This window comes from Heterodontus francisci, chromosome 34 (assembly GCF_036365525.1).
Source record: "Heterodontus francisci isolate sHetFra1 chromosome 34, sHetFra1.hap1, whole genome shotgun sequence".
NCBI classification, from domain to species: Eukaryota; Metazoa; Chordata; class Chondrichthyes; order Heterodontiformes; family Heterodontidae; genus Heterodontus; species Heterodontus francisci.
This window is the reverse complement of record NC_090404.1, coordinates 18,607,469-18,633,079: the sequence shown is the minus strand read 5'-3', so window position 1 is coordinate 18,633,079 and position 25,611 is coordinate 18,607,469. Positions and strand designations below refer to the sequence as shown.

The following is a 25,611-nucleotide window of genomic DNA, read 5'->3' as shown; positions in this document are numbered from 1 at the left end:
AAATATCACCCATAATTGAGGGAGACAAAAGCAGCCATCAGAGAAGCTAAGAGATATTTGGAAAACAAGATGGTGCACAATTCATCAAACCCGATCAGCATATCCTTCCATTCCTTTCTCCCTCACGTACTTATTTAGCTTCCCCTTAAATGTATCTCTGCTCTTCACCTCAACTACTCCCTGTGGTAGCACATTCCACATTCTTCCCTCTTCGGTAAAGAAGGTTCTCCTGTATTCCCTACCGGATTTATTTGTGACTGATATTTATCATCTCTAGTTTTGGAATCCCCCACAAGTGGGTACAGTTTCTCGCTGGGCGGCACAGTGGCGCAGTGGTTAGCACCGCAGCCTCACAGCTCCAGCGACCCGGGTTCAATTCTGGGTACTGCTTGTGTGGAGTTTGCAAGTTCTCCCTGTGTCTGCATGGGTTTTCACCGGGTGCTCCGGTTTCCTCCCACATGCCAAAGACTTGCAGGTTGGTAGGTAAATTGGCCATTATAAATTGCCCCTAGTATAGGTAGGGAAATGTAGGGGGATGTGGTAGGAATATGGGATTAGTGTAGGATTAGTATAAATGGGTGGTTGATGGTCGGCACAGAGGGCCTGTTTCAGTGTTGTATCTCTTAATAAATAAATGTCCACCTGTATAGTGGTTTAATAATCTTAAAGACTTCGATCAGATTATCTCTAGCAAAGAGCTCCAGCCGATTCAGCCTTTCCTGATAAGTACATATCCTCTCAGTTCCAGGATCAACCTTGTAAATCATTTTTGCATTTTTCCCGGTGCCTCCATATCCTTTTTATAATACAGAGACCAGAACTGTTCACAGTTCTCCAAGTGTGATCTAACCAAGGTTCAATACAAGTTGAAAATAACTTCACTTCTTTTCAATTCTATCCCTCTAGAAATGATCCCAGTGCTTCATTTGCTTATTTACGGCCTTATTAACCAGTGTTGCTACTTTTATTGGTTTGTGTATCTGTGCCCTCGATCCCTTTGCTCCTCTGCCCCATTTAGACTCTTATTTTCCAAGTAGTTTGTGGCCTCCTTATTCTTCCTATCAAAATACATCACAGCACATTTATCTATATTGACATTCATTTACCAATTACAATCCCATTCTGCAAGTTTACTGATGTCTGTGTGCATTTTATCACAGTTTTCCTCAGGAGTAACTCCATCTCCCAATCTGGTCTGGTGTCATCCACAAACTTTGAAATTGCACTTCTGATTCGCGAGTCTAAATCGTTTGTGTAAATGGTGAATAACAGTGATCCCAGCACCAATCCCTGTGGAACACCACTTCCCACCTTCTGCCAGTCTGAGTAGCTACTCTTAACCCCTACTCTCTGTTTTCTGTTTTGTCACCAGCTTGCTATCCATTGCAGTCTGTACAATCTGCAAGGTGACCGAGATCGGGCTGTGTGGAGTGAAGGACCAGGCAGCAGAATGGATGGAAAGAGGATGACAAAAACAGAAATCGGGGTGTTGGATTTATGATGAGTTCATAGCCGTGTCTGGTGAGTGTGCCTGTCCACCCCTCCTTGTGGGAGCTCTTTCTATTGGTTGGGAGGTGCCATCAATCAGCCGGGCATTGTGAGCTTCCAGGTAAGAGGTGTGGAGGGAGGGGGTTAATAAACCCCGGGGGGAGCGGCTCCCAGGATCACCCTGGCTGGAAAGCGCAGTGTAAACGGCAAACTCCTGGAGGAACGGCAAGAGCTGGGAACTCTCAGGGAGCGTCTGTAAATGGAGGAGAAATTGGATCTGGTCAGGAAATGTCTGTAAATGGATTCCGGTCAGAGAGTGTCTGTAAATGACAGAGGGGTAGTAAACATTGAGAAGGATGATACCAGATCTCTGGAGGATATTGACAGACTGGTGCAATGGCCAGATACACGGCAGATGACATTTAATGCTGAAGAGTACAAAGTAATGCAATTTGGTAGGAAGAATGAGGAGAGGCAATATATACTAAATAGTACAATTTTAAACAGAGTGTAGGATCAGAGAGACCTGGGAGTGCCTGTACACAAACCTTTAAATGTGGCAGGACAGATTAATTAATAAATCTGTTTAAAAAGCAAACCAGATCCTTGGCTTTATAAATAGAAGCCTAGAGTACAGAGGCAAGGAGGTTCTGCCTTCTTTTTCTTTTGGGCCTCCTTATCTCGAGAGACAATGGATATGCGCCTGGAGGTGGTCAGTGGTTTGTGAAGCAGCGCCTGGAGTGGCTATAAAGGCCAATTCTGGAGTAACAGGCTCTTCCACAGGTGCTGCAGAGAAATTTGTTTGTTGGGGCTGTTGCACAGTTGGCTCTCCCCTTGCGCCTCTGTCTTTTTTCCTGCCAACTACTAAGTCTCTTCGACTCGCCACAATTTAGCCCTGTCTTTATGGCTGCCCGCCAGCTCTGGCGAATGCTGGCAACTGACTCCCACGACTTGTGATCAATGTCACACGATTTCATGTCGCGTTTGCAGACGTCTTTATAACGGAGACATGGACGGCCGGTGGGTCTGATACCAGTGGCGAGCTCGCTGTACAATGTGTCTTTGGGGATCCTGCCATCTTCCATGCGGCTCACATGGCCAAGCCATCTCAAGCGCCGCTGACTCAGTAGTGTGTATAAGCTGGGGATGTTGGCCGCTTCAAGGACTTCTGTGTTGGAGATATAGTCCTGCCACCTGATGCCAAGTATTCTCCGAAGGCAGCGAAGATGGAATGAATTGAGACGTCGCTCTTGGCTGGCATACGTTGTCCAGGCCTCGCTGCCGTAGAGCAAGGTGCTGAGGACACAGGCCTGATACACTCGGACTTTTGTGTTCCGTGTCAGTGCGCCATTTTCCCACACTCTCTTGGCCAGTCTGAACATAGCAGTGGAAGCCTTGCCCATGCGCTTGTTGATTTCTGCATCTAGAGACAGGTTACTGGTGATAGTTGAGCCTAGGTAGGTGAACTCTTGAACCACTTCCAGAGCGTGGTCGCCAATATTGATGGATGGAGCATTTCTGACATCCTGCCCCATGATGTTCGTTTTCTTGAGGCTGATGGTTAGGCCAAATTCATTGCAGGCAGACGCAAACCTGTCGATGAGACTCTGCAGGCATTCTTCAGTGTGAGATGTTAAAGCAGCATCGTCAGCAAAGAGGAGTTCTCTGATGAGGACTTTCCGTACTTTGGACTTCGCTCTTAGACGGGCAAGGTTGAACAACCTGCCCCCTGATCTTGTGTGGAGGAAAATTCCTTCTTCAGAGGATTTGAACGCATGTGAAAGCAGCAGGGAGAAGAAAATCCCAAAAAGTGTGGGTGCGAGAACACAGCCCTGTTTCACACCACTCAGGATAGGAAAGGGCTCTGATGAGGAGCCACCATGTTGAATTGTGCCTTTCATATTGTCATGGAATGAGGTGATGATACTTAGTAGCTTTGGTGGACATCCGATCTTTTCTAGTAGTCTGAAGAGACCACGTCTGCTGACGAGGTCAAAGGCTTTGGTGAGATAAATCACTAATAGTTAGATCTCAACTAGGGTATTGTGTCCAGTTCTGGGCAACTGACTTTGGAAAAGCATCAAGGCCTCGGAGAGGGTGCAGAGGAGATTTACTAGAATGATACCAGGGATGAGGGGTTTCAGTTCTCTGGAGAGGCTGGAGAATCTGGGATTGTTCTCCTGAGAGCAGAGAAGGTTAATAGACATGTTTAAAATGATGAGGGATTTTCATTGAGTAGAGAGGGAGACACTGTTTCCACTGGCAGGAAGGTCAGTAACCAGAGGACAGAGATTTAAAATAATTGACCGATAAAGTCAGTGGGAGGAGGTGAGGAGAAATGTTTTTAGACAGTGAGTTGTTCTGATCTGGAATGCACTGTCTGAAAGGGTGGAGGAAGCAGATTCAATAATAACTTTCAAAAGGAAATTGGATAAAAACTTCAGAGGGGAAATTTTCCAAGGGTTTGGGAAAAGTGTGGGGGAGTGGGACTAATTGTATAGTTCTTTCAGAGAGCCAGCACAGACATGATGGACCGAATGGCCTCCTTCTCTGCTGTATGATTATATGAACTGTCGACGATCAGGGAACATCTGCATAAAAAGGAGAAATGGAGAGTGGTCAGTGAGAGCCCATCAACAGAACTGGGAGATGTTACAATGGACAGGGGGGGCCAGAGTGTCAGAGGAGGGGGAGAGAGCACGTACACACAGAGAGAGTCAACACCTTCAGGGGAGGAGAGAGAGAGGAACCAGTGAGTGTTGAACTGAACCCAGCCAGAGTCAGCACCTTCAGGGGAGGAGAGAGAGTAACCAGTGAGTGTAGAACTGAACCCAGCCAGAGTCAGCACATTCAGGGGAGGAGAGAGAGGGGAACCAGTGAGTGTAGAACTGAACCCAGTCAGAGTCAGCACCTTCAGGGGAGGAGAGAGAGGGGAACCAGTGAGTGTAGAATTGAACCCAGCCAGATTCAGCTGTTACACTCACAGAAGCAGCAAGGATGAAAAATGAAGTGAACTGGAGCAGTTATGAACTATAAAAAATGAACTGGTGAGTTAAACTCCAAAACATGGACACATTGCAGCAGACAAGATTGGGTAGGGGTCAGGTGACTCCCCTCCTGTAATATAAAATACATCTGGGCTGTTGGAGACCAAAACCCATCATCACATCTGGTCCAGTCCTGGGAAGACATTAAAATGGGAAACAGGCAATTCAAAGCAAAGCAGCTCCTATCTTCAACAATTAAGTTATCAAAGACCCTGGCAGAGAGGGAGACTGTGGATTCAAAACCAAAATAATAGGTGTGACCTGACACCACGGTATCATGATGAGCCATCTTCAAACCCCATTTTTAACAATGGTGCACGTTCAAAGACATTGTATGAACCCTGCAGGGGAGGGTATTCTTTGACCGAAACCAAGCTGATAAAACTTTTTCTGATAAAGATAGAGAGAGACTGAAGGCCAAACTTCCAGCCAGAGAAGCTGTGAGGCCGACCAGCTGAGCAAAGGTGCCCTGTCTGCAAAAACAGTTTCAAACCATCTTTAAACAACTGAGGCAGAGAGAAATTGCAAGGTGACTTTGAATTCCCCACCGGCGGAAGTAAACCAGAAGTCTGAAACACTTCAGCAAGTTCAAGACTAAAACATCCAGGCCTGCATCTTTGAAAAGACTTGCCCCCCCCCCCCCCGAGACGATGCAACAGGTATTTGCAAGCCACAAAACTCTTACAATCACTTGGGACTTTAATTTCATCTTACCTTTTCCTTTCTATCTCTCTTTATGTGTGTGAATGCGAGTGGGTGAAGGTTGCAAACAGTTCATTTATTGTGGAAACAATAGTTATCTGTCTTTCTTTAAACCTTCGAGAAAACCTATCATTGGTCTGTATAGTTGACCCTTGACATACTCAGGGGCTGAAACACTAGTTTAACAAAAACACTATCTGATCAGTTGGGAGGTGAAAAGTGGAAGCCAGTCACCCCATTTCCTACCTGTCTGTAACAGGGGACTGAGTGTAATGTATCCAGGTTTACTGATGATACAGAGTGAGGTGGGAAAGTAAGCAGTGAGGAGGACACAAACAGGCTGCAGAGAGATAGAGTGGGCAAGAACATGGCAGAGAGAATACAATGTGGCAAAGAGTGAAGTCATCCACTTTGATAGGTAAAATATTTTTAAAAGTCAGTTTTTTTTTAATGAATGGTGAGACTGAGAAATGTTTACATTCAGAAGGACCTGGTGCCTTTGTACACGAATCACAGAAAGTTAACATGCAGGTACAGCAAACAATTAGGAAGGCAAATGGTATGTTAGCTTTTGTACAAAGGAATTGGGGTGGAAGAGTAAAGAAGTCTTACTGCATTTATAGAGGACATTGGTAAGGCCCCATCTGAATATAGATGGGCTGCTAAGATGGGCGGAGCAGTGGCAAATGGAATTTAATCCTGAGAAGTGTGAGGTGATGCATTTTGGGAGGACCAACCAGGCAAGGGAATATACAATGGATGGTAGGATCCTTGGAAGTACAGAGGGTCAGAGGGACCTTGGTGTACTTGTCCATAGATCGCTGAAGGTAGCAGCACAGGTAGATAAGGTGGTTAGGAAAGCATATGGGATACTTGCCTTTATTAGCCGAGGCATAGAATATAAGAGCAGGGAGGTTATGATGGAGCTGTGTAAAACGCTAGTTAGGCCACAGCTGGAGTACTGTGTACAGTTCTGATCACCACACTATAGGAAGAATGTGATTGCACTGGAGAGGGTGCAGAGGAGATTCACCAGGACGTCACCTGGCCTGGAGCATTTCAGCTATGAAGAGAGACTGAAAAGGCTAGGGTTGTTTTCCTTAGAGCAGAGAAGGCTGAGGGGAGATCTGATTGAGGTATACAAAATTATGAAGGGCATTGACAGGATAGATAGGAAGAAACTTTTTCCCGTAGCGGAGGGGTCAATAACCAGGGGGCATAGATTTAAGGTAAGGTGCAGGAGATTTAGAGTGGATTTGAGGAAAAATGGTGAAATCTGGAGCGCACTGCCTGAAGAGGTGGTAGAGGCAGGAACCCTCACAACATTTAAGAAGTATTTAGATGAGCTCTTGAAACGCCATAGCATACAAAGCTACGGGCCAAGTGCTGGAAAATGGGATTAGAATAGTTAGGTGATTGATGGCTGGCACAGACACGATGGGCCAAAGGGCCTGTTTCTGTGCTATATAACTCTGACTCTATGGAGCACTGTGTGTAGTTTTGGTCTCCTAACCTAAAAAGGGACATACTTGCCCTTGAGGGAATGCAATGAAGGTTCACTATTCTGGATCATGGAATGAGGCGATTGTTCTGTTTAGTCACAGAATGTGAGCATCTCTGGAAAGGCCAGCAGTGCACCAAGGTTCCTTAGACAGCACCTTCCAAAATAGCGACCTCTACCACCTAGAAGGACAAGGGCAGCAGCTGCATGGAAACACCACCGCCTGCAACTTCCACTCCAAGCCACACACCATCCTGACTTGGAACTATATCGCCGTTCCTTCACTGTCGCTGGGTCAAAATCCTGGAACTCCCTTCCCAACAGCACTGTGGGTGTTACTACCCCACATGGACTGCAGCAGATCAAGACGGCAGCTCACCACCACCTTCAAGGGCAATTCGGGATGGGCAATAAATGCTGGCCTGGCCAACGAGGCCCACATCCCATAAATAAATTTTAAAAAATTATCCATTCCTAATTGTTCTTGAGAAGGTGGTGGTGAGTCACCTCCTTGAATATAACTGAGTGACTTGCTAGGCCATTTCATCGGGCAGTTAGGTCAACCACATTTCTGTGGGTCTGGAGTCACATGTAGGCCAGATCGGGTAAGGACGGCAGATTTCCTTCCCTAAAGGAAATTAGAGAACCGGGTGGGTTTTTAAGACAATCTGGTAGTTTCATGGTCACCATTACTGATACTAGATTTTTAATCCCTAATTTTTTTAATTGATTGAGATTTAATCCCTGAATTGCTGTGGTGGGATTTGAATTCATGTCCCTGCATCATTAGTCCAGGCCTCTGGAATACTAGTTCAGTAACATAACCACTCTGCTACAGCACTCCCCACTATGATCCATCTCCTCCTATGAGGAGAGATTGAGTAGACAAGGCCTATATTCCCTGGAGTTTAGAAGAATGAGAGGTGATCTGACTAAAACATAATAAATTCTTAAGGGACTTGACAGGGTAGATGCTGAGAAAATGTTTCCCCTGTCCGGGGAATCTAGAACACTGGGTCACAGTCTCAGGATAAGGGGTCGGTCATTTAGGACTGAAATGAGGAGAAATTTCTTCACTGAAAGGGTTGTGAATCTTTGGAATTGTCTACCCCAGGGAGCTGTGGATGCTCAGTCGTTGAGTATATTTAAGACTGAGATTGATAGATTTTTGGGTACTGAGTGAATTAAGGGATATGGGGATAGTGCGGGAAGGTGGAGTTGAGGTAGAAGATCAGCCATGATTTTGGTGAATGACAAAACAGGCACGAAGGGCCGAATGGCCTCCTCCAGCTCCTATTTCTAATGTTCATTAAACCTCAGTCTGGTTCCTCTCAAGCTGCTGAGTGAGTGAATTAAATCTTTCTTGACAAATCACCAAGATACCAGACTACAAGTCATGCCCAAAACATCATTTATTGGTTACAAATCACAACCTAGTTAAATCTGGGCACACAGACACTTTATAGACATGTATAAACACATAGAAATATAATCAGAGTTATCCAGTAGTTCAGCACTAATAGGGAGAGTATTTCACAAAAACAAGTAATACAGGGGTGAGAGTGGCCAAAGACCAAAAGGTCTGAAAATTAGTGGCCAAAGACCAAAAGGTCTGATTTTTTTTTTTGACAATGAATCATGTAATTATAGCACTGTTATTGAAGCAAACTGGTTAAGTAATGGTAATTTTGTACAATTTTGCATCTGTAATGAATAAAATTGCTCTGTACTCAGAATACAATTTCATGAGACTTACCTGACAGCTGATAATTGGTTTTACAGAGCTTCATGTTCTCAATGTCCTGCTTCTGTCTATTTATAGCTTGTTCATGTAAAAGGTGTTCTGTGAAGATGTGTCAACTTTAATGGAAAGCAATATATGTATAAACATACCAGATGGCACGTTCTGGTACCTTGGTAAGTGATGTGCACAAATCAGTAGGTATATAAATTAATAAAAAGTAAACATTTCAGAGACATTGACAATCCAGAAACTTGAACATAAGTAGGGTCATTTTTCTTATTTTGTGCTCTGACATAATTACCTGAATGAAGCAGAAAGTAAAACCAGGTAGGGAGGATTGTATACCAGTTATACAGCCTGTCCAATTTGCTGTCCATAAACTTAAATGGACAGGAATATCACATACATTCTGTTAGGAGCATGTGATACTCCCGACCCAATTTTCTTTTGGACAATTATTTACCTCCAAGCACAAAAGAGGAAAATAACCTTATTAACTTTAGCAAATGTGTCGCCTCTGTACATAGAATGCTTGTTTTTAAATATCATGACTCATAGTAGATTTTATAATTGAAAATAATTAGTCACATTGTAAAGATTCTAAACTAAAATAATCTTGTTTGCTGTGCAGTTCACATTATAATCTTAATGAAAACTAATTAAAAATGTGGTTTTCCTCACAAAGGGTCCAAATATTAAGCAACGTAAAAATTGTACCAGATCTTGCGAGCGACAGTGGAAAAGTAATGAGACTAGTGTTGTACCTCTAGGAAGCAAATCCTGCACTCCGGGTCCCACTACCTGCTGGGACGTCCTGCCCCATGTGACCAAAGATCTGCAGGTCGAGAATCAGCCTGTTCAGTGACCTGAAGACCCATGGCAGAAACTCACGACCTTGAGTAAACGTCATCCTCGAATCGAGGGACAGCCGATGACGACCTCTACAGTAACAAGTTTGAGGTTCTGTTGCATCATCCCCAAATCAGGCTCAAAAGTTTGGTCATGGCCCTGTGACAATGCGGCAGGTCCAATGGACAGCTGTATATCCCAACAGTGATGAACACTTCTGGCTCCTGTTCTACTGCATCAATTGGTGCAGTGGCAGCTGCATTTAACAGCAAGGTGAGCTGAAAATCATAACTATTGTGTAGGCTTGGAGAAAGGCAGCACTTTGTATACACAAAAATCAGAACTGGCAGGGAACTGACATTTTCATTTTTTTTTTTAAGGCCAGTCTTTTGGTCAAGGCTGGAAAGGGAGAAGCCAATGGTGGATTTCCGAAACCCCAAGGTTGTAAATCTGCTATGTGACAGAAATTTCTCATCCCTGAGTTACTTGTGAACTCGTCGGTGTTTCAGAAGTTTGGATGACTGAGTGAATCCCTTCCCACACTCTGAACAGGTGAACGGCCTCTCCCCAGTGTGAACTCGCTGGTGTGTCAGCCGATGGGATGGAGTAGTGAATCCTTTCCCACACAGTGAGCAGGTGAACGGCCTCTCGCCAGTGTGAACTCGCTGGTGTTTCAGCAACTCAGATGAAGTAGTTAATCCCTTCCCACACTCTGAGCAGATGAACGGCCTCTCCCCAGTGTGAATCCGCTGGTGTATCAGCAGGTCGGATGACTGAGTGAATCCCTTCCCACACGCTGAGCAGGTGAACGGCCTCTCCCCAGTGTGAACTCGCTCGTGCTTCAGCAAGTCAGATGAGGTAGTGAATCCCTTCCCACACTCTGAGCAGGTGAACGGCCTCTCCCCAGTGTGAATTCGCTGGTGTGTCAGCAGGTCGGATGACCGAGTGAATCCCTTCCCACACTCGGAGCAGGTGAACGGCCTCTCCCCAGTGTGAATTCGCTGGTGTGTCAGCAGGTCGGATGACCGAGTGAATCCCTTCCCACACTCGGAGCAGGTGAACGGCCTCTCCCCAGTGTGAACATGGTGGTGTGCCAGCAGGTTGGATGACCGAGTGAATCCCTTCCCACACTCTGAGCAGGTGAACGGCCTCTCCCCACTGTGAACTCGCTGGTGTCTCAACAGATCGGATGATTGAGTGAATCCCGTCCCACACTCGGAGCAGATGAACGGCCTCTCCCCAGTGTGAATGCGCTGGTGTACAGTGAGATCAGATGATCGCTTGAACCCAGTCCCACAGTGAGAGCACCTGAACGGTCTCTCCTCAGTGTGAACACGTTGTTGGGACATCAGTTCAGCAGAACATTTATAGCAATTCCCACAGAATGGACATTTAAAAGGCCTCTCCCCAGTGTGACCTCACTGAGGTTGGATGAATGAGTCAATCACATTCGGAGCAGGTGAACAGCCTCTCCAGGGTGTGACTGCGTGGATGAGTTTCCAGTTCAACTGAATAATTCAATCCTTTTCCATAGTCCCCATATTTACGTGGTTTCTTCCCCAGTGTGACTACGCTTGTGTTTTGACAGGCCAGATGATCGGCTGAAACCTCGTCCACACACAGGACACGTGTACAGTTTCTCCCCACTGTGATCGCTGCTTTTTCCTTTCACGTTCAAAATCCGGTGATATTCGGGTTCTGATAAATTGGGCGACTCCTTCAGATCCTGATCTGACGTTTGCTTTGTACTTCACGGCAGCAATTCCTCCCCTTCTGAAACCCCGTGAAATTGATTTAAAACAGAAAAAAAAAAGTGAGAGAGAACTCACAAAAACACAAAGACAGGTTGTGAAATGGAGCTGAATGAATCTGGTAATTTATGGGTCCGGCACTGAGCAACCATGAAAGCTGTTGGATTGACGTTCGACCCCAAGTGGTTCACTAATGTCCTTCAGGGAAGAGAACCTGTCACCTACACAAGACTCTGCCCTCTATGGAGAGACAGAGAGAGGGAGAGGGGCAGGGAGAGGGGAGGTATTTTATATATCTGCAACTCGACCAGAATTTTGACAGATCCTCCCAAACCCTCAACTTCCTTAATCGATAAGGACCGGGGTATCAGGTGTATGTGAACACCAATCACCTCCAAGTTGCCCTCCAAGTCACACACCATCCTGACTTGTCTGACATCCAGTACTGGATGAACAGAAATTACCTCCAATTAAATACTGGAAGTCTGAAGCCTTTGTCTTCAGTTCCTGCTGCAAATTCCTCTCTCTAGTCACCAACTCTATCCCTCTCCCTGGAAACTGTCTGAGGCGAAACCAGACTGTTCATAACCTTAGTGTCATATTTGACCCCGAGATGAGATTCCGACTGCATATCAGCGCCATCACTCAGACCGCCTATTTCCACCTCAGTAACATCACACGCCTTCGCCACTGTCTCAGCTCATCTGCCTCTGAAACTTACATCCATATATTTGTTACCTCTCAGCTTGACTATTCTATCACACTCCTGGCCGGCCTCCCACATTCTACCCTCTGTAAACTTGAGATCATCCAAAGCTCTGCTGCCTGTGTCCTTACTCAAACCCAGTCCTGTTCACCCATCACCACTGTGCTCACTGGCCTACACAGACTCCCCATTAAGCAGCGCCTCAATTTTAAAATCCTCATCCTTGTTTTCAAATCCCTCCATGCCCTCGCCCCTCACTATCTCTATAATCTCCTCCAGTCCTACAACCCTCCGAGAGATCAGGGCTCATCTAATTCTGGCAATTTGAGCATCCCCGATTTTCATAGCTACACCACTCGTGGCTGTGTCTTCAGCTTCCAACTCCATAAGATACAGAAATTGTAGGCGGCACAGTGGCGAGCACTGCAGTCTCACAGCTCCAGTGACCCAGGTTCAGTTCTGGGTACTGCCTGTGTGGAGTTTTCAAGTTCTTCTGTGACCGTGTAGGCTTCCACCGGGTGCTCCGGTTTCCTCCCACAGCCAAAGACTTGCAGGTTGATAGGTAAATTGGCCATTGTAAATTGCCCCTAGTATAGGTAGGTGGTAGGAGAATTGAGGGAAGGTGGGATGTGGTCAGGAATATGGGATTAATGTAGGATTAGTATAAATGGGTGGTTGATGGTCAGCGCAGACTCAATGGGCCAAAAGGGCCTGTTTCAGTGCTGCATCTCTCTAGGACTCTAAATCCTCTCTCCCTCACCTTCCGTGCTTCAGGCACTTCTTAAAACCCACCTCTCTGATCATCTGCCCGAATATCTCCATATGTGGCTCAGTGTCAAATGTTGCTTTATAAACACTCCTGTGAAACACCTTGGAACATTTTATTACATTAAAGGTGCTACATAAATACAAGTTGTTGTTGAATTGGACATATATCACCGTTCCTTCATCATCACTGGGTGAAAATCCTGTAACTCCTTCCCTAACACCATTGTGGGAGCACCTTCACCACACGGACTGCAGCGGTTCAAGAAGAAGGCCCACCATCACCATCTCAATGGGCAACTGGGGATTGGCAATATCTGCTGGTCTGGCTAGTGACACCCATATCCCAAGAATGAAGATAAAAAAATCTGTATATGTAAAATGGATTAAAAGCCTCCACAGAAATACTTTTGAATAAAACAATATTCTTAAGAGTCATACAGTCATTTACAGCACAGAAGGACACCATTCTGCCCTTTGAGTCCATGCCCTTCACCGTGCGTAGTTGGTGTCCATTTAGCAATCTTATCTCCTCCGGAATCTACCTCCCCTGAAAGTCTCACATTGGAAATTGTTGGGCCTGACTGAGCTCATAAGTACTTCGGGTTAAACCCAACAGCTTCTCCTCCATCTTTACTCCAGCTCAAACTGATGCAACAAAAAAGACTTATACAGGTCAGGGACTGACTTCCACATCCATATGACCAAACACATGAATTAGGAGGCCATTCAGCCCCTCAAGCCTGTTCCACCATTCAATAAGATCATGGATGACGTGTTTCTGTCTCGAATTCCACACTCCCACATACCCCCGATAACCTTTGATTCCCTTGCCTAATGAGAATAATCTATCTACCTCTGCCTTAAAAATATTCAATGACCCTGCCTCCACCACCTTCTGAGCAACACCCACTCCTATACAAACTGGCTCTCAATTGACCAGTCCGTGTTTCTCTACTCAGTTATCGCTCACAAAAAGCAGCAAAACACTGTAGATGCTGGAAATCTGAAATAAAAGGAGAAAATACTGGAAATGCTCAGCAGGTCAGGCAGCATCTGTGGAGAGAGAAACAGAGTTAACGTTTCAGGTGCATCGAGCTGCCGGAGCCTGGAACTCAGAGTGGAAGAAGGAGGAAGATTGAGGAGAGGCAACATAGTCCAACACTCACAGCAACCTCCAATCCACCGACATTACCGGGATAGGGAGACAGAGTTTAGACACACTCAGCAACACGACTCCAGTAAAACATCCCAGGAGGAAAAGGGGGAGCAGTGTGTGTACCTGCCCTGATATCCCCCTCCCCAGGCCTGTCAGTCAAACCTCCCAGTCCACAGCTCAGCCTATCAGCTTGCAGCTTCCTGCACCTTGAGCCAGCCCTGCCCAGGTGTGGCCCAGTCCAAGGGGAGTCTTTGTGGAACCAGGGAGTGGGGGAGGGGGGACCTCCTGCCCTGTGCTGTGTCCCAAATGGTTCCTCCCTCCCCCAGGCCCCTTTATAACTGAGCTCAGTTTCCTTTAAAGTTTTCTCCTTTGATGTTACACTTTATTAATCTTTAATTCCTCCAAAAGAGCTGGAAATCTGGCGGCCGTTAACCCCGGGCCTGTCACCAGGAGAAGCCCCGCAGCTGCCGCTCCGCTCGGTGCAAACGCGGGACCGGGAGCTTCTAGATGGGGGTGTCGAAGCCTACACCGGGTATTTCTGAAGCCTCCCCACCCACCGCTTACCGACTGCAGATGCGACCGAAAAGCTCTTCTCCATCACTAACACTGGGTCTGCGCCTGCGCACTTGACGCTCTGACCTGGCAGCTCAAAATGGCCGACCGATTGACGGCGGCTCCGAACCAATAGCAAGATTGCTATTGCCGGGAGCCCCGCCCCTCACTCGCTCCGATAGGTTGGAGGATCCACCACCCGCTCCGCCCTCCAGCCCCGCCCCCTCTTCCTATTGGTCCTGAGCTGCCGTCAATCAGACGGGCGGGTGGTGTAAGCTGAGCATGCGCGGTCTGCAGGAGTTGAGGCAGAGAGCGCGGTTCCAGCAGGTGAGAGGGAGGCGGGTTAATAAAGCCCGGGGCTCGCAGGCTGCAGACACACCGAGTGTGGAGCCAGGAGACAATCTAAACAGCGAGATCACAACAAACAACAAGATCAACCCCCAGCCGCGGCTTCCACCGCTTCCCTCCGGCCCGAATCTCAACAAAGAGCAGAGACTGTCCCAAAATCCAGGAGAGGCAGGGAGCGTCTCTAAATGGAGGAGAAATGGAGACTGGTCAGGGAGCGTCTCTAAATGGAGGAGAACTGGAGACTGGTCAGGGAGCGTCTCTAAATGGAGGAGAAATGGAGACTGGTCAGGGAGCGTCTCTAAATGGAGGAGAAATGGGGACTGGTCAGGGAGCGTCTCTAAATGGAGGAGAACTGGAGATTGGTCAGGGAGCGTCTCTAAATGGAGGAGAAATGGGGACTGGTCAGGGAGCGTCTCTAAATGGAGGAGAAATGGGGACTGGTCAGGGAGCGTCTCTAAATGGAGGTGAACTGGAGACTGGTCAGGGAGCGTCTCTAAATGGAGGAGAAATGGAGACTGGTCAGGGAGCGTCTCTAAATGGAGGAGAAATGGGGACTGGTCAGGGAGCGTCTCTAAATGGAGGAGAAATGGAGACTGGTCAGGGAGCGTCTGTAAATAGAGGAGAAATGGAGACTGGTCAGGGAGCGTCTCTAAATGGAGGAGAACTGGAGACTGGTCAGGGAGCGTCTCTAAATGGAGGAGAAATGGAGACTGGTCAGGGAGCGTCTCTAAATGGAGGAGAAATGGGGACTGGTCAGGGAGCGTCTCTAAATGGAGGAGAACTGGAGACTGGTCAGGGAGCGTCTCTAAATGGAGGAGAACTGGGGACTGGTCAGGGAGCGTCTGTAAATAGAGGAGAAATGGAGACTGGTCAGGGAGCGTCTCTAAATGGAGGAGAACTGGAGACTGGTCAGGGAGCGTCTCTAAATGGAGGAGAAATGGAGACTGGTCAGGGAGCGTCTCTAAATGGAGGAGAAATGGGGACTGGTCAGGGAGCGTCTCTAAATGGAGGAGAACTGGAGATTGGTCAGGGAGCGTCTCTAAATGGAGGAGAAATGGGGACTGGTCAGGGAGCGTCTCTAAATGGAGGAGAAATGGGGACTGGTCAGGGAGCGTCTCTAAATGGAGGTGAACTGGAGACTGGTCAGGGAGCGTCTCTAAATGGAGGAGAAATGGAGACTGGTCAGGGAGCGTCTCTAAATGGAGGAGAAATGGGGACTGGTCAGGGAGTGTCTCTAAATGGAGGAGAAATGGAGACTGCTCAGGGAGCGTCTCTAAATGGAGGAGAAATGGAGACTGGTCAGGGAGCGTCTCTAAATGGAGGAGAAATGGAGACTGGTCAGGGAGCGTCTCTAAATGGAGGAGAAATGGGGACTGGTCAGGGAGCGTCTCTAAATGGAGGAGAAATGGGGACTGGTCAGGGAGCGTCTCTAAATGGAGGAGAAATGGGGACTGGTCAGGGAGCGTCTCTAAATGGAGGAGAAATGGGGACTGGTCAGGGAGCGTCTCTAAATGGAGGAGAAATGGGGACTGGTCAGGGAGCGTCTCTAAATGGAGGTGAACTGGAGACTGGTCAGGGAGCGTCTCTAAATGGAGGAGAAATGGGGACTGGTCAGGGAGCGTCTCTAAATGGAGGAGAAATGGAGACTGCTCAGGGAGCGTCTCTAAATGGAGGTGAACTGGAGACTGGTCAGGGAGCGTCTCTAAATGGAGGAGAAATGGAGACTGCTCAAGGAGCGACTCTAAAGGATGGAGAAATGGAGACTGGTAAGGGCTGATAATGATGGCTTTTGAAACTTCTTTTACAGTGACTTAGAAGGGGAGGATTTGCAGATGGGAAACTCAAACCAAGCATCACGTCAAGATTTGACTCAATTCATCAGGAGTGGAATATCGTCGACCTTTGAATGTGAAAAGAAAAGGGTTTATCTGTTCTGTCTGTGAGAAAAGATAAATCCTCCCCGGGTCCTGTAAACCCGAGCATTGATCCACCCCGGGTCCTGTAAACCGGAGCATTGATCCACCCCGGGTCCTGTAAACCGGAGCATTGATCCACCCCGGGTCCTGTAAACCGGAGCATTGATCCACCCCGGGTCCTGTAAACCGGAGCATTGATCCACCCCGGGTCCTGTAAACCGGAGCATTGATCCACCCCGGGTCCTGTAAACCCGAGCATTGATCCACCCCGGGTCCTGTAAACCCGAGCATTGATCCACCCCGGGTCCCGTAAACCCGAGCATTGATCCACCCCGGGTCCCGTAAACCCGAGCATTGATCCACCCAGGGTCCCGTAAACCCGAGCATTGGTCCACCCCGGGTCCCGTAAACCCTAGCATTGATCCACCCCGGGTCCCGTAAACCCAAGCATTGATCCACCCAGGGTCCCGTAAACCCGAGCATTGGTCCACCCAGGGTCCCGTAAACCCGAGCATTGGTCCACCCAGGGTCCCGTAAACCCGAGCATTGGTCCACCCCGGGTCCCGTAAACCCGAGCATTGGTCCACCCCGGGTCCTGTAAACCCGAACATTAATCCACCCTGGATCGTGTGAACCCAAGCACTAATCTACCCTGGGCCTGTAGGATTAAATCTTAATCCACCCTGCTGTACATAACAGAATTACAGTTCAGAAACTGGCCGTTCAGCCCCACTATTCTGTGCTGGTGTTTATAATGCACATAAGCCTCCTCCCAATCTAATTACCTCTTTCTCACCCTTCCCCCATATCCCTCAATTCCCTTCTCCCTCATAAATATATTGAGCCTCCCCTTAAACACATCATTGCTATCTGCTTCAACTACTTCACATGGCAGTAAGTTCCACGTTCTCACCACTGAGTAGAGAAATTCTCTATTTGACCTCTAAATATCCTATTGTTATATTATTGTTATATTGTTGGCCCCTTGTTTGACTCTCTGATAATTTTAAAGACCTCTATCAGATCTCCTCCTAATCTTCTCTTTTCCAGAGAAAGGAGCCCCAGCCTGCTCAGTCTTGCTGGATAGCAACATCCTCTCCAGGGACATCTTTTAATTTCTTACATTGTAACCAATAACTGGCCTCCTTATTCCTCCTCCCAAAATGAACCAACTCCGATTTCACTATGTTGAATTTCATTTCCCATTTATCTGTCCAGTCTGCCAGCCTGTTTATGTCTTCCTGGATCTCAGTGCCGTCTCCACATTATTAGTTCTACCACCCAATTTGGTGTCGTCTGCAAATTATGAAAACTTGGCCCAGGTAAAGGCCTGCTCAGGTCAGGGAAACAAAACCCGACCCGAACCTGACAGAACCACATCGGACCCGAGCCCGACCCGAGTCCCTCCATTTTTTTTTTCCCGCGCCCGAACCGACCACTGGAATGTTCACTTTACCTGCCTTCCGATTCCTGAGCTGCAGACTCCCAGCTCAGGTGGGCTTTTCAACTTTTGACACTCACTAAACTCAACTTCCCAGCACAGCAAAATGTAATACTTACTGTGTGTGTCCGACCCAACTCGAGCCCGAAAGCCGGACCCGGAAGAGCGACCCAACCCGAACCTGACACTTGTCGCGTTCGGGTCGGGTAGCACGCCTTTCAGCCCAGGTATCTGTATAATTTATTATAGTTTGGTTTATTGTCCCTTCAGCCCCAATCTTTATGGGACAACACAAAAATAATCATCCATTCAACAATTGTAGCTTTCAATGGTGGATTAATTACCCAGGACACCTGGGTCAGGAAGTCCCCTATCAATGACTTCCGATGCCCAGGGTGCCAGGGCAAGATTGAACTGCACTCTGAGCATGTGCAGTGCGGGTGATGGAGGTGGACTGAGGCAGAATAGGTGGCTTGGGAGGAGGTCGTGGGCGCAGGGGAGGAATTGGAGTCGTGGGTGCGCTGGGAAGCTTCATAAACACCTGGGGTCAGTCTGAGGCCTCGTATAAGAGCCCACAGTCCCCATGTTTACCCCGCAGTGACAGGCCCGAGGGAGTGAGGGCACAGGCTGCCATCCTGGTGCAGCATGGAGCACAGCGCGTGCGCGGCCATCTTGGTGAGGTCACGGAGTGGGCGGGGCTTCAGGGTCCCAGTGACCAGGAGAGAAAATCATTGACTCATTGATTTGATTCTCACTCTGCACACAGGGGGCTGGAGAACTGAATCCAGTCAAGAGTAGGAGGGAGAAAACTGACAGTGGAGGAAAGAAATGGTGCAGATGGTGCCATGGGTTTGGATTTCAGCACAGGGAGGAGGGAGAGTGTCTGGGATGGGGATTTACAACTTTGGGGGAACAAGAGAGGAAAAAAATGTTCCATAGAAACTAGAATTGTCTGTTCTGAATTTCTATCTTGTACTGACTGTGATGACTACATTAAACTCCTTTTACAGGGGATTAGATGATTTATAGACATTGATTTTATTCTCACTCTGCACACAGGGGCTTTCTCACCATCTCTCCTGAACGTGCTGGTATATGTTACTGTTACTGTTTACTTCCCACTGAATTGTAACAGATAAAATCAAATTAAACATCACATCAAGATCTGACACAAACACTCGATTCACCAGCAGCTGATCATCATTGGCCTTTGAACATGAAAGCAAAAAGCCCCGGTCACAGCTGGGAGAAACGGTACACAGGTTGTGTGTGTGGACGAGGCTTCGGCTGATCATCTGACCTGTTGAAACATAAGCGCAGTTATACTGGGGAGAAACCGTGGAATGCGTCAACTGAGAAGGAACTCAGTTACCCGTCTTGAGCTGGGAACAGGCCGTTTACCTGCTCTGTGCGTGGGAAGAGATTCACTCAGTCATCCAACCTGACGGGACACCAGCGAGTTCAAAAGTGACTGTACGGATTGGATTCTGCTGTTATTATATTCTCTGCTTATGATGTGGTCTGTTCTATATTGGGAAGAGCAACGCAGATTGGGTGATCACTTTGAGGAACACCTCCGTTCAGTCTGCAAGCATGATGAGTTTCCGATCACTTCCCATTTTAATTCTCTGTCCCACTCCCACTCTGACCTCTCTGTCCTCGGCCTCCTGCACTGTTCCAATGAAGCTCAATGGGAGCTCAAGGAACAGCAGCTCATCTTTCAATTAGGCACTTTACAACCTTCCGGACTCAACACTGAGTTCAGCAGTTTCTGCACCAACAGAGAGTTGTGGGGATCTGGAACGCTCCACCTGAACAGGTGGTGGAACTTGATTCTATCAGTCATTTTAAAAGGGAGTTGAACAGGTATTTGAGAATGAGGAACTTACAGGCTTACAAACAGCAAGTGGGTGCGTGGGACTAAACACGACTGTTCTTTCAAAGAGCCAGCACAAGCACAAAGGGTTGAATGGCCTCCTTCTGTGCTGTAAGTTTCTATGATTCTAGGAGTTGGCCATTTAGCCCCTCGAGCCTGTTCCACCAGGCAATGAGATCATGGCTGATGTGACCTAACTCTATATACCTGCCTTTGTCCCATATCCCTCAATACCTTTGGTTAACAAAGATCTATCAATGCCAGATTTAAAATTAATATTGATCTCACATCAACTGCTGTTTGTGGAAGAGAGTTCCAAATTTCTCCCACCCTGCGTGTGTCGAAATGTTTGCTAACTTCCCTCCTGAAAGGTCTGGCTCTAGGTTTTAGACCATGTCCCCTTGTCCTAGATTCCCCAACCAAGGGAAATAGGGTAGAGAGAGAGAAACTATCAGTTCCAATTAATATCTTGAAAACTTTGATCAAATCACCCCTTAATCCTCTTAATTCCAGTAAATACAAACTTCATAGGGAGGTGATGCATTTTGACAGAAGGAATAGGCAGACGCAATATATACTTAATAGCACAGTTCACAAGAACGTGCAGTGAGAGGGGGACCTTGGGGTTCATTCGCATAGATCTTTGAAGGTGGAAGGACATGCTGTGAGAGTAGTTAGCAAAGCATATGGGATAGGGACTTCATAAATAGAGATATTCTTTCAATGGATCTGGGTGTTGGTGGCAAGGCCATTATTTATTGCCCTTGAGAAAGTGGTGGTGAGCTGTCTTCTTGAACCGCTGCAGTCCATGTGGGTTAGGTACACCCACAGTGCTGTTAGGAGGAGAGTTCCATGTTTTTGACCCAGTGACAGTCAAGGGACGGCGATATAGTTCCAAGGCAGTCTGGTGCACAACTTGATGGGGAACTTGCAGGTGGTGGTGTTCCCATGCATCTGCTGCCCTTGTCCTTCGAGATGGTAGAGGTCGCGGGTTTGAAAGATGCTGTTGAAGAAGGCTTGGTGAGTGGCTGCAGTGCATCTTGTAGATGGTACACACTGCTGCCACTATGCGTCGGTGGCGGAGCGACAAAAGCAGGGAAGTTGAGCTGAACCTTTATAAAGCTCTGGTGTGGCCACAACTGGAGTACTGTGTCCATTTCTGGTCACCACACTTTAGGAAGGATGTGAAGGTCCTTGAGAGGGTGCAGAGGAGGCTTACCAGAATGGTTCCAGGGATGAGGGAATTTAGCTACAAGGTGAGCTTGGAGAAGCTGGGGTTGTTCTCCTTGGAGCAAAGGGGATGGAGGGAAGATCTGATAGAGCTGTATAAGATAATGACAGATTTACATAAGGTTGACAAAGAAAAGCTGTTTCCATTAGCTGATGGTACAAGGACCAGGAAACATAGAATTCAAGTTTTGAGCCAAAGATGACCTTTTTTATGTTGTGAGTGGTAAGGACCTGAAACCCGCTGTCTACAAGGGTGATAGAAGCAAAGATGATTAATGATTTCAAAAGGGAATTCGATAGGCGCTGGAGGGAAATAAACTTTTGATAGTTACTCTTGAATCTGCTTCCAGCACCTTTTCAGCCAGTGTGTTCCACATCGTAACAGCTCACTGCAGAATGTTATCCCTCATGCACTCTCTGGTCCTTTTGTCAGTTACCTTAAATCTGTGTTGTCTGCCTACTGACCCTTCGGACACTGGAAACCATTTCTCCTTATTAAGAGAGTTGTCGGAGGTCGCAGAGAGATGGGGAAGGGCGAGACCCTGGTGGGAATTGAACAAGAGGGTGAGAATTTTAAAGGCGGAAGCCACCAGGCATCTACCCCATACAGAATGTGACTCACTAACTGAAAGGATGGTTCATTACTAAATGTGCAGAAAGGTGAGAGTTTTCCCCTCTAAATGTCACAAATAGATACAGAGATTGATTTTGCCCCCTCATTATGTATCTTTAACTGACAGGCAAGGAAAGATGGAAATGAATGTCCTTTGAACACCTGGTCCACCTGACACTGAAATGTCTGAAAGTCAGAATAGGAATTCCAGGAAAACAAAATACTGACAAAGGTCCTCCGGCCTCGGAGCTTCCTCCTGTTGTTTCCCAGGACAATCACTCAGCTCTGGGTAACATGACCCTGTCCAGAGGGAGTTCAGGGTCTCAGAGGAAGAAAACAAATGAGGCCGTGAATCTGAGCTGGGAAAAACAATGAGAGAAACAGGATTTAATTTATAAACTAAACTGTTACAAATCATTATTATTGTCATTAATATATTCCTGTGAGTCGCAGCTGCAGCCGGTAAGCGGCGGAGGGAGGGAGGGGAGGGGAGGCTTCCTAAACGCCGATGAATAAGCTGCAGCTCCCGGGTTTGCACCGAGCGAGGCTTCTCCCGGTCACAGGCCCAGGTAACCGGCCGCCACCTTGGAGCAGGATCACCGAGTGGGCGGGGCTTCAGGTCCCTGTTCCCTACTGCGCCGGTGCCCAGGAGAGAAAACCATTGGTCCGCCTGTGGTCACGTGTGTGTCCGGCGGGGCGCCAGCGGGACCGCTGCCAGTGACATATCCCACCCCCACCCCGCGTTAACGGCCGCCATCTTTATAAGGGGCAATGGACGGCAGGCCGCATGCGCTGCCCGGAAGCAATGAGTGGGCGGGGCTTCAGCTGTCCAACGGCAGATTGGAAGGTCAGCGCGCACGCGCGGTGTCACAGTGGCCAGAGCCGTGCGAGTGCTGGAGACGCTTTTGCAGCGGGTGAGAGCCGGCGGGGAGGCCGCAAGCCCCCGATAAGAAGCCCCGGGTCCCGCGTTTGCACCGAGCCGGGCGGCAGCTGCGGGGCTTCTCCCGGTGACAGGCCCTGTTTGAACCTAATAATAAATTAAAAGGAGGGACTAAGTTCCCCGACTGAAGGGAGACCAGGAATAAAAAAAACCAGAAACACTGACCGACTGAGGCGGAAACAGGCGGCTCGGGAGGCGGGAGGAGATTGTGGGCGCAGGGGAGGAATTGGAGCCGTGGGTGGGCCGGGAAGCTTCACAAACACCCGGGGTCGGCCTGAGGTCACAGACCCCGTGTTCACCCCGCGGTGACAGGCCCGGCGGAGCGAAGGCACTGGGCGCCAGGGCAGCCATCTTGGTGAGGGCACAGTGGGCGGGGCTTCAGGGTCCCTGTTTCCCTCCTGGGTCCTAGTGCCGGGGAGATCAAACAGGGATTTCAGCAGCTTCACCCACTCCCGACAAGTGATGTTTTCAGCCTGGATGAGTCCATGGGCCATGTATATATTCAGTGTGAGAGAGTATAGTTCCCTGAAGGGGCAACTGCTCGACCTTTAGTTGCACTTTAGCCCATGCTCCTAATCTTTGGTCGCTCGGTGTGGAGGGAGGTGGATCTTCTCCTGGACCTGCTCTTGGGCCTGGTTAAAACAGCAATGTGTAGGTCCAGTATGTGCGGGGATCACGTTGGGGTGGGGGGGTGACTCTAGCTGTCAGCCTGTCGTCCATGGTCTTGTCTGTTGCCGGGTGGCCCTGGAGAAGGAACACACTTGACCTCCTGTGGCCGGTGGGCATCTTAGGTTACAGCGTGTCTCACAGACCCTAGTAATAACATTCTGGTTTAGTTGGGAAGGTTCTCTTTGCGTTAGGCACTTTACAGCTTTCTGGACTCAACATTGAGTTCAACCATTTCAGGCCATACACCCCATTTTGATTGCTTTTTGTGCAGGTCTGAAACCTATTTTTCATGCTTTTTGCTTTCGGACAGAGCTGTTCATTATTCTGCCATTAACACTCTCTCTGGACAAATGTTTTGTCTTTTACTACAACTGTTAGCACTCCCTTTGCCTTTTGCTTCTATAGAACCATAGAAAAATTACAGCACAGAAGGAGGCCATTCAGCCCATTGTGTCCCTGCCGGCCAAAAAAACTAGCCACCCCATCTAATCTCACTTTCCAGCACCTGGTCCATAGCCTCACAGGTGACAGCACTTCAGGTGCATGTCCAGGTACTTTTTTAATTGGTTGAGGGTTTCTGCCTCCACCACCGTTCCTGGCAGTGAATTCCAGACACCCACCACCCTCTGGGTGAAAAAGTATTTCCTCATGTCATTTATTTTCATATATTTATTTTCACACATATATAACATTTAATTTCTCCTGCCCACTGCCCTATCAAAGGCCTTCCCTTTTGTTGTTCCTCCACCCACCACATTCCGCCCTGCACCCCACAACACTTTGACTTGCTTAAAGTCTTTACATTTCTAACCTTTGACGGTTCTGATGAAAGGTCACAGACCTGAAACTTTAACTCTTATTCTCTCTCCACAGATGCTGCCAGAACTGCTGAGTATTTCCAGCACTTTTTGTTTTTATTTCAGATTTCCAGCATGTGCAGAATTTTGCTTTTATTCAGACTTTGTTGCTTATTTTGGCTTCTTTTAGTTTGAATGGATCACATATTTAGGGGAAACAAGAGACGAAAGAATGTTCCGGATTAACTAGAATTGTCTGTTCTGAATTTCTGTCCTTTACTTTCAGTGATGACTTTTGTAAACTCCTTTTACAGGGTGTGAGAAAGGAAAGGATTTGCAGACAGGAAACTCAAAACAAACATTTGTCTCGATTCATCAGGACCTGAATATCATCGGCCTTTGAATGTGGAAGGAGAAATGTCTGTGGGAAAAGATTTCCAACATCAGTGTGACTGGAAAGGCACCGAGACGCACACACCCACCAGAGTGAGAGTGTTCCACTGCACTTTAACCAGTTATATAGCCTGAAAAAAAAAATCACACCATTCACAGCGGGGAGTAATCGTACACGTGTTCTGTGTGTAGACCAGGCTTCAGCTGATCATCCAACCTGGAGAGATATAAGGACACAGAAAAACCATGGAAATGTGGGGACTGTGGGAAGGGATACCGATCTCCATCCCTGCTGGAAATTCATCGACGTAGTCACACTGGGGAGAGGCCGTTCACCTGCTCCACATGTGGGAAGGGATTCACTCGATTAGCCCACCTCACTGAACACCAACTTGTTCACACTGATAAGAGACCTTTTAAATGTTCTGACTGTGAGAAGAGCTTTAAAAGCAGAAATGATCTGATCAGACACCAGCGGGTTCACACTGGGGAGAGGATGTTCACCTGCTCTGAGTGTGGGAAGGGATTTACTCAGTCATCCCACCTGCAGACACACCAGCGAGTTCACACTGGGGAGAAGCCGTTCACCTGCTCTGTGTGCGGGAACAAATTCACTCATTCATCCACCCTGAACAGACACCAGAGAGTTCACACTGGGGAGAAGCCGTTCACCTGCTCTGTGTGTGGGAACAAATTCACTCATTCGTCCACCCTGAACAGACACCAGAGAGTTCACACTGGGGAGAGGCCATTTACCTGCTTCGTGTGTGGGAAGGGATTCACTCAGTCATCCGACCTGGTGATACACCAGCGTGTTCACACTGGGGAAAGGCCGTTCACCTGCACTGAGTGTGGGAAGGGATTTGCTCAGTTAGCACACCTGCTGACACACCAGCGAGTTCACAAGTGACTGCACGGGTTAGAATCTGCTGTTTTTGTTGCTGTTAATCACATCCAGGACTGAACCATATTCATTCTACAGTTAAAGAAAGATCTGCACATATACAGCACCTTCCACTACCTCAGGACATGTTAAAGTGCTTTACAGCCAATGAAGTACGATTGAAGTGTAGTCACTGTTGTAATGTAGGAAACACAGCAGCCAATTACACACAGCAAACTCT

General features: G+C 47.8%; 1 protein-coding gene and 1 pseudogene across 1 annotated transcript; one reads left to right on the top strand and one right to left on the bottom strand.

Moving 5' to 3' along the window:
* Positions 1-14,340, bottom strand: part of LOC137349166 (zinc finger protein 850-like) — a 79,721-nt pseudogene extending 65,381 nt beyond the window's left edge.
* Positions 14,341-24,511: 10,171 nt separating this feature from the next.
* Positions 24,512-25,405, top strand: LOC137348688 (zinc finger protein 16-like). The gene is made up of 2 exons (XM_068013946.1): positions 24,512-24,580; positions 24,711-25,405. The coding sequence occupies exons 1-2, from the start codon at positions 24,512-24,514 to the stop codon at positions 25,395-25,397; spliced, it is 756 nt and encodes a 251-aa protein (XP_067870047.1). The 3' UTR covers positions 25,398-25,405.
* The last annotated feature ends 206 nt before the right edge of the window (positions 25,406-25,611 follow it).

Bases quoted from the DNA above. Each gene is read 5' to 3' on its own strand.
- LOC137348688 (XM_068013946.1), top strand. From the start codon at position 24,512: ATGTCTGTGGGAAAAGATTTCCAACATCAGTGTGACTGGAAAGGCACC. The intron at 24,581-24,710 runs GTGAGAGTGTTC...TCCAACCTGGAG, and splicing joins AGACGCACACACCCACCAGA to AGATATAAGGACACAGAAAA.